This window comes from Capricornis sumatraensis, chromosome 1 (assembly GCF_032405125.1).
Source record: "Capricornis sumatraensis isolate serow.1 chromosome 1, serow.2, whole genome shotgun sequence".
Classification (NCBI taxonomy): domain Eukaryota; kingdom Metazoa; phylum Chordata; class Mammalia; order Artiodactyla; family Bovidae; genus Capricornis; species Capricornis sumatraensis.
In genome coordinates, this window is record NC_091069.1 from 12,804,240 (window position 1) to 12,813,561 (window position 9,322).

General features: G+C 38.9%; 1 protein-coding gene across 1 annotated transcript; it reads left to right on the forward strand.

Moving 5' to 3' along the window:
* Positions 1 to 6,970: 6,970 nt before the first annotated feature.
* ZBTB26 (zinc finger and BTB domain containing 26) lies at positions 6,971 to 8,296 on the forward strand. The gene has a single exon (XM_068982840.1). The coding sequence runs from the start codon at positions 6,971 to 6,973 to the stop codon at positions 8,294 to 8,296; it is 1,326 nt and encodes a 441-aa protein (XP_068838941.1).
* The last annotated feature ends 1,026 nt before the right edge of the window (positions 8,297 to 9,322 follow it).

Consider the following 9,322-nt stretch of genomic DNA (forward strand, 5'->3'; position numbering starts at 1 on the left):
GGGTCTTTTCAAATGAGTTAGCTCTCTACATCAGGTGGCCAAAGTATTGGAGTTTCAGCTTCAACATCAGTCCCTTCAATGAACACCCAGGACTGATCTTTGTTATTCGGGCCCTCGTTATTTGTATATCACTCTGTTAGAATAATAACATACTAACAGGTTTCCTTGTCTCCACATCCACTGTTGTCAGAAGTGTTCTCCACAAGGTTTTATTTTTGACTTACTGAGTTTTAGCCGGTGCAAGAATTTAGATAACATGCATTACAAATGATAGGGTAATAGCCTAGGGCAGTTATTTTTTATTAGATTGAACTGAGGTTGGTGGTGGTTGGTGATTTAGTCTCTGAGTTGTGTCCGACTTGCGACCCCACGGACTGTAGCCTACCAGGCTCCTCTGTCCATGGGATTTTCCAGGCAAGAATACTGGAATGGGTTGCCATTTCTTTCTTCAGGGGATCTTTACCTTGCAGGAATTGAACCTGGGTCTCCTGCATTGCAGGGACATTCTTTACCGACTGAGCTATGAGGGAATCCGAATTGAGATTAAGTTTGGTTAAAATTAGCCATGTTGTTATTTAGTCACTAAGTCATGTCCAACTCTTTGCAACTCCATGAACAGCAGCATGCCAGGCTTCCCAGTCCTTCACTATTTCCCAGTTTGCTCAAGCTCACATCCATTGAGTTGGTAATACTATCCAACCATTTCATCCTCTGCTGCCCTCTTCTACTCCTGCCCTTGATCTTTCCCAGCATCAGAATCCTTTCCAATGAATCATCTCTGCATCACGTAGTCAAAGTATTGGAGCTTCAGTTTCAGCATCAGTCCTTCCAATGAATATTCAGGGTTGATTTTGTTTAGAAATGACTGGTTTGATCTTGCTGTCCAAGGGACTCTCAAGAGTCTTCTCCAGCACCACAGTTCCAAAGCATCAGTACTTCAGTGCTCAACCTTCTTTATGGTCCAACTCTTACATCTGTACTTGACAACTGGAAAACCCATGGCTTTGTCAAATGGACCTTTGTTGGCAAAATGATGTCTCTGCTTTTTAATACACTGTCTAGGTTTGTCACAGCTTTCCTTCCAAGGAGCAAGCACCTTTTGATTTCATGACTGCAGTCACTGTCAGCAGTGATTTTGGAGCCCAGGAAGATAAACTCTGTCACTGCTTCCACTTTTTCCCCTTCTATTTGCTATGAAGTGATGGGACCGTATGCCATGATCTTATTTTTTTGAATGTTAAGTTTTAAGCTAGTTTTCTAATATCACCTCTCTGGGCCAGGAGCTCAGAGGCCCAGGGGTCATGGGCCACCCAGGCCCTGTTGCTTCCCTGGGCTCCTCCCCACAGCTCCCTGCTGAGAAGTGGATGCAAGCCAAGTTTGGGGTCCCAGGTCAGGCGCAGGGAAGAGTCCTGTGAACTGCTGCACTCTTGCCTGGCCAAGGAAGGACCATGTGCAGGGAGGATGAAGATTTAGGAAATTTTTAAATAGAGAAGGTAATAAAACATTGAGAAACCAAGACAGGTTTTTTGAGGAAGTCAGCCTTAAGAAACTAGCAAAAACTTAAGGACTAAGCTTTGAAGAATATACTTACCTTTTCACAATTTACAGAACCCTTAAGCAACACATCAGCCAAAGAATGGCAGAAAACTGAGGCCAGTCGTTAAGTCTCTTGCTCACTTCTGTACAACAGTTTAAGAAGAGTGAGCTAGATTTATTCAACATAAATAATTCTTAAAAGCAATAAGTGAAAAAAGAAAGTTGCAAAATATATATAGTTGGTAATTTTACTTTTTATTTTCTGTGGCTGGAAGTGTTATATATAGAAGCATTGTTTTAAAAGTGGAGAAGGAAGGAGATTCATTAAGGAAGAAACTGAGAATCAACTGACTGAATGGAAGGAGGCTGAGAAAGGGGACTTTTACTTTATCTATATTCAAAAGTTCTTCCAGGAACGGTATATTTCTGTAATGTTACTTACAGATTGTATAAACATGTTGTAAGTAAAAGAGTGAGCAGTTGGAGAATGTAGTGTCATGAAAGTTACCCAAAAGAAGAAAAGGATTGAGTTTTATAGAAAGGGTGTAGTATATTACAGTCTCTTTGAAAAATGGCATAAGGTGTTAATGAAAGAGGAAGAAGGATTTCGAAGTAGTTGTGAGTGCTAAGTTGAAAGATAAAGGTACTTTAATGAGGTAGATGAGAAAACAGACTGAAAGTTTTCCTTATCAGTATCATTAGAGGCATTTGAGACAAGAAACGTGGATATTTTCACACTGTCCCTTGCTTGGCAGTGAACGTTGTTCAACCTAAAATATTCACTGATCCTTTTGGGTTACTCCTGTTTGAACAAAGGGAAATTTCAAATCAGCTGCAACATTTGTTATGGAAATGATTATAGAAGAATTGTGTAAATATAAACAGAGAAAGTGATTTTAAGTGAGATTATTCCTATTTCATTGATGTTTGGAAAGTGGGTCATTTAAAACTTGCTAAGAGAAACTCAGCAGTATTCAGACTTAATCACAGTAACCCAGACAATAGTTGATAAGGACCTGAACTATGCCAGTGGTAGTAAGCATATAGAGAATTTGGAAATCTTTCTTTGAAAAGAATCAGCAGAATGTAGTGACCAAGTCTCTCTAGTCTACCTAATCAGTTCTGTACTTTCAGTTCCTAGAAGGTATGCTATAATCTAGAATTATGTGAGTGATTTCTATGATAATAATGAATAATTGCTATTACAGTTACAAGTTAACTATAGTTGGGGAGTCTAAAAATCAAATATATTCATAATTTTTATTTATTATGTTTTATTTATAAATGGCATTGTTTCATCCAACAAAGATGAATACACAAAAGATAGAAAAATAACATAAAGTTAAAATAGATGAGAAAGGTAAGACAAGGATAATACATAAATGGTTTACTATTAAAGCCCTCTAGACTTGACACAAATTTGGCTTTAAGTTGTATTTTTTGTTTTTAAGCATAAGCCTTTTATTGAAGCATAACTAACTATACAAAAGCATATCAATCATCAGGGTATAGTTGAATGGATATGAATGGAGATCACAGTTAATATTCATAAGATAAAACTTCAGCTAGCCTAGTTCTGTCATACGTGAATTTTGGCATCATGTCGCTCAGGCATAATTTCTACCTTTAACATTTAATACTTTACACCTTTCTTAAATAAGCAAGTGATTTATGTTCACCAAGCATGAATTTCCTCATAAGCAAAGTGGAGATGACAATAATACTTACCTCATAGAAATTTTGAAGATTAAATGGGTCGATTTGGGTATACCTAGTACTCAGCAAGTGTTCAGTAAAGATTAGGCATCCTTTTTCTTATTTTTAAATAGAATTAAACTAGTTCATATGAAACAAGTACTCCTTTTTATTTGAACTTTTTAAACTTTTGTTTAAAATTTCATTTTATGTTGTCAAGACTATTTTTTGGAAACAAACCCTAGAAAGAAATTTTCCTCAGGGCACTCAGAAACAGTATTACGATAATGAAGGGCATCTCTACCATAGCTCAATAGTAACTTCATAGGGAACATTAAGAGTTAGTTACAGTTTTTATTGAATGAGTTGTGTAAAAAATAACAGTTGGTTCTTGACCTCAAATAACTAACCTTCTGATGGAAAGAGAAACTAGTGACAGGAAACAATTAACAGATGAACTCTGTGGCCTGGAAATAAGAGTTTATTAAAGAGAGACAATAGAGTGGGCCACATTAAGAAAAACTTCTTAAAGGAGAAATAATTTTTCCTCACATTCTTGGACTACAGTAGACAAATCAAGCACGTCCCTGAGATAACCTGTCTGACTGCTCCTGTTGGTAAGTCGCTTGAGACTGATGAATAGGAGGTAAATGAAACTGTATTCCAACTCCTGTCTTTGGAGCTTCAAGGAACAATGATCCCTGAGGAGAGTTGCCTAAAGCAATTCGAGTACTATCATGTTATAGATGGAAGCAATTAGTGCTTATTTTTCAGTGTTACTAGGAAAGTGCTGTTGTTGTCATTCAGTTGCTCAGTCTTGTCCCTTTCTTTGTGACCCCATGGACTGCAGCACACCAGGCCTCTCTGTCCTTCACCATCTCCCGGAGCCTACTCAAACTCATGTCCATTGAGTCGATGATGCCATGCAACCGTCTCATCCTCTGTCACCTTGTTGTCCTCCTGCCCTTCTGCCCTCAGGGTTTTTTCCAGTGAGTCAGCTCTTCTCATCAGGTGGCCAAAGTATGGAAGCTTCAGCATCAGTCCTTCTAGTGAATACTCAGGGTTCATTTCCTTCAGGATGGACTGGTTTGATCTTGCTGTTCAAGGGACTCTCAGGAGTCTTCTCCAGCACCACAGTTCAAAATGCTGACCTGTCACTAAATTCAGGACAAGCTAAACCTCTAAGAAATAGTGCCCCTTTTGTTTGGCCATTTGAACAATAGTCATTTGTATAATTTCTAGTTATGAATTGGGACATTCACCACTCCCAGATCAAGTATGTCAAGCAACCATAATTGCTAAAATTGACCAGTGATGGATAATACTGTTGCGCCACTTTCTTTACTAATATATTCCCATGTCTCCGAGATTTTTCCTTTTCATCTGGTATTTACCATCTCTTCTCTGATGCTACATATGCTTCTCTGCATCCCTCCTCTCTCATCTTCATTGTGACTATAATTTTTCTGTACAGAGTGCCATACAAAGATGCTAGTAATTTATGTATAAATGTGTTTAAATATACCTGTGCCATACCAGTTCCCCCTCCTAAGTCTCACCTCTCTTTCAGTGATATTTTAATTCAGGTGAACTCCTAAGTTTAAGCCTTTGCATATTGCTTTTTTTCATTTTGTGTCTCCCACAAGTTTTTTTGAAATCTTTTTTTTTCCTTTTCCTTTTCCTTGCTCCTTGTATCCATTCGTTTGTAGGCTCTCATAGCCTCAGACTTGTAATGCTTATGCAGACACTGCACTGGTCTTCCTAACAGCAAGTCTTCCTCTTACTGTCAAATGAATCTTATAGGATCGACAAATACAAACTGAGCACCTGCTATGTGTTTAGTACTATATTAGGTGATGGGTATACACACCAGTTTGAACAGAATAGGGTTTGCCAGTAATGTGGATGCGTTACTGCTGAATTTGAAACCAAAGGAAAGAGTGTTTCACCCCAGAAGATGCAGATTCCCAGCATTAGCCCTACTGAATGGGGTAGAGACTATTCTCTCTAATGCCATGAAGCTTGCAGTTTGAAGGGTATTACTGTTAGTATTTTGAGGTTCAGTAGAGAGAACTGTTCTGATCTAAGGGGTTAGGGAAGGGCCTCAGAGGAAATAAGAGAGTGAGAATTGGCTGGGAATAGTGTTCTGGACTAAAGAAACACCTGTAGTAAGGCTTGGAGGCAGTAGAGTGCTATTATGAAGTAGGCGCTGAGCATTGTGAGTGAGACCTGTATTCTGCTGTCACAAGCTCGTACTCTGTGGGCCTTCATAACTCACTGTTCTAGACCATAAAACTCTAAAGACTGGGCTTCGGGAGCCAGATGTCACTAGGAACTGTTGCTCATGATTCTCAACTATGGAGTTGATGGAGACACAAAGTTCGAGGTGAACTTACTGACGTACTGAAATTGTGGAGCTACTTCTCACGGGTAGATCTTATATACCCACTGATCTCACAGAAGATTGGTATATAGACAAGGTGTGAGTTTATTTTTACTATGACTGGTGGGCTGTCATTGTAAAAATAATATGTTGACGATGTCTTGTTGACATGGCTAACTCATCCTTCCTTTTAGAGTGACACATGGGAAGCAAAGTAAGAGTATGGAATTAGAACATGGGGACTTTCTCCAAAGACATTGCTTTATAACAGGACAAATACGCAGTTTTTACAAAGCAACCGTCTCCATGGTTGGTTGGTTTTTGCCAGTGTTTACCATAATTATTATTAAATTTACTTGATCAGTTTATATTGGAGAGGTTAGTCTTCATCTAGGAGATGACAGGAGGTCACAAAAGGATTTTAGGCAGGGGTTGGATATAAACAGATCTGTGTTTTTGAAAGATGACGTGCAGTGGTGTAGGAGTTGGTTTAGAGGTAATAGAAGCTGGAACCAATGGGCATTTATGAATGAATTTGAGTAGTCCAGTTGATGAGTAATGATGGATGAATGGGGATAAAGAAGAAAAAATAGCACCTAGTAGGGATTAACTAGATCCACTGTACTTTTACTCAGATTCCCACCAAGTGACTCATCTTTTCTATATCAAATATTTACTTCATATATCAACAAATGTTTCTTAGGAAAGAATTTAGGTTTGTCCAAAATGCAAAGAGCAAAGACTGGTGCCTTTGACACTGTCTAAAAGTTGTTCTTTTAAACATGTGACTTTCATTTTATTGCAAAAATACTAGTATGAGTAAATTCACATCAGTTTAGACAGAAGAGGGTTTACCCAGGAATGGGACAAACAGTGCCATTACAGTAAAATTCAAAGCAAAGGAAAATAGTGTTTTGTCTTTGAAGAAGGAGGTTCACAGTATCATGCAAAATAAAATTGTCACTTCTTATTACTTTATTACTTGATGGGATGTTTTAGGAAGTTCATGAAACCTGACAGAATTCTGATTTGAGAAGCAAAAGAATACACTTGGAATAACTCAAGCACTGTTCTTGTATTAAGCATCTTAAAAAGCTGAATGAATGCCAAGCTATTTCCGCTAATATAAGCCCACTCCTTTAGCTGCAGTTGACACTTGATGTTGGTGAGGAGTCATTTTTAACAGCCTTCAAAAGCTGTTATACTAGCTTCCTCTTTCAAGGGAAATTTCATTCAGATACATATGAACAGGTATGACAACAGATTTGTTTTTGGAAGGAAAATCCAGGTTTTCTTAATTGTTTGAATTTTCTTCAATTCATCCTTTTTACATTTCTGTTCTTTAGGTCTGCCAAAATGTCTGAAAGATCAGATCTCCTTCACTTCAAGTTTGAAAATTATGGAGATTCAATGTTACAAAAAATGAACAAATTAAGAGAAGAGAATAAATTTTGTGATGTTACAGTTCTCATAGATGATATTGAGGTACAGGGGCATAAAATTGTGTTTGCTGCAGGTTCCCCCTTCTTAAGAGACCAGTTTTTACTGAACGATTCGAGAGAGGTGAAAATCTCCATATTGCAGAGTTCCGAAGTGGGGAGACAATTGCTCTTGTCGTGTTATAGTGGTGTGCTGGAATTCCCAGAGATGGAACTGGTCAATTACTTGACCGCTGCGAGTTTTCTTCAGATGAGTCACATTGTAGAACGGTGCACGCAGGCCTTGTGGAAGTTTATAAAGCCAAAACAGCCAATGGAAAGTAAAGAGGGATGTGAACCACAGAGTGCTTCTCCCCAGTCGAAAGAACATCAGGGGGATGCCAGAGGCTCCCCAAAGCAGGACTCACCTTGTATTCACCCATCTGAAGACAGTATGGATATAGAGGACAGTGATATTCAGATCGTTAAGGTAGAATCTATTGGGGATGTATCAGAGGTTAGAAGTAAAAAAGATCAGAACCAGTTTATTTCTTCTGAACCCACTGCTTTACATTCATCTGAGCCCCAGCACTCTCTGATAAATTCAACTGTGGAAAACAGAGTAAGTGAAATAGAGCAAAACCATCTCCACAATTATGCCCTCTCTTACACAGGCAGTGATAACATCATCATGGCCGCGAAAGATGTCTTTGGGCCTAATATTCGAGGTGTAGACAAAGGCCTGCAGTGGCATCACCAGTGCCCAAAGTGTACCAGGGTGTTTCGTCACCTGGAGAACTACGCCAACCATTTAAAAATGCACAAACTCTTTATGTGTCTACTCTGCGGCAAGACTTTTACTCAGAAAGGCAACCTTCATCGACACATGCGTGTGCATGCCGGCATTAAACCTTTCCAGTGTAAAATCTGTGGGAAAACCTTTTCTCAGAAGTGTTCCTTACAGGATCATCTTAACCTTCACAGTGGAGATAAGCCCCATAAGTGTAACTATTGTGACATGGTTTTTGCACATAAGCCAGTTTTGAGGAAGCACCTTAAACAGCTGCATGGCAAAAACAGCTTTGATAATGCCAATGAAAGAAATGTGCAAGACCTCACTGTGGACTTTGATTCTTTTGCGTGTACAACAGTCACAGACTCTAAAGGGTGTCAGCCGCAGCCTGATGCAACACAGGTCCTGGATGCAGGTAAACTGGCCCAAGCTGTCCTGAACTTAAGGAACGATAGCACTTGCGTGAATTAAATAGGGCCTTTGTGCTCCTAACTAGAACTGACTACAAACGTGGCAATAGTCTGAGTCTTTTTAGGAGTCATTTCGCTAATTTGACGTCTCCAGATCCTCTGTGCAGGTCGTAGGGGTGAATCAAAGCACTAACAGACCAGGCAACTTGCCACTTGGAGTGGTCTTGCCTGCCTTTTGCCCTTTCCCATGTTCTGTTTTGAATTATTTATCCTGTGATGTCTGTTTTCCTTTCCCAAGGAGTACTCCATTTGTCTACCTAACATCAACTTATGTCTTAGACTGACACTATTTTAGACTTTCCACTGGGCATATTCTGAAGGTACCAAGAAGTTAATAACATCACCTCCACTCCACCAAAAGATGCTATGCTAAGAGAAGCAAGTAATCTTTTTCTTTGGTAGGAAATAAGCTGAGATATAAGGTGATATTGCTATCAGCCTGAATATGTGATAGAACTTCTAGTTCTATCAGAACCACTGATAATTCATCTATGTCTGATAAATGAATGAATCTACTTATCCTGGAGCTGGCTATAAAGAAGTATTTTAGATTATTCTGTACTCTTTTCAACAGTTATGGGCCAGCTTCATGTGATTGAAGTTGACATAGACCAGAGTACAGTATTTCCCTTAATACCTGCAGATAGGAATCACCATTGAGGAGCATAACCAACAAAGGGTAGTAGTTGTACAACAGTACTTATTTGGGAGGTCTTCTCCCGAAAGAAGTCAAATGCTTATAATTATTCTGTAGCTTACTTGGTGATGCTTTTGGAATCAGGATTGCTCCAGGTACACTTTAAGTGTGCTAACATATAATGGTCTCTCTAAAAAGGGGCTATCTGGAGTCAGTCTCTAGAATTTGTTATAGAAGTTTGCTATTGCTAAGGTGAGTTTGGCCTTCAGAGTTTTGTCCAGTGTATTGTAATAGTCTTTGAATTCTCATTTCCTTGTGTACCTTAATTTCTAAAGTGGATGAAAAAAGTGGGTCACAGAAGGAGCAGTCAGATTTTTGCATTTAGTTGTT

Coding starts and splice junctions, on each gene's coding strand:
- ZBTB26 (XM_068982840.1), top strand. CDS start 6,971: ATGTCTGAAAGATCAGATCTCCTTCACTTCAAGTTTGAAAATTATGGA.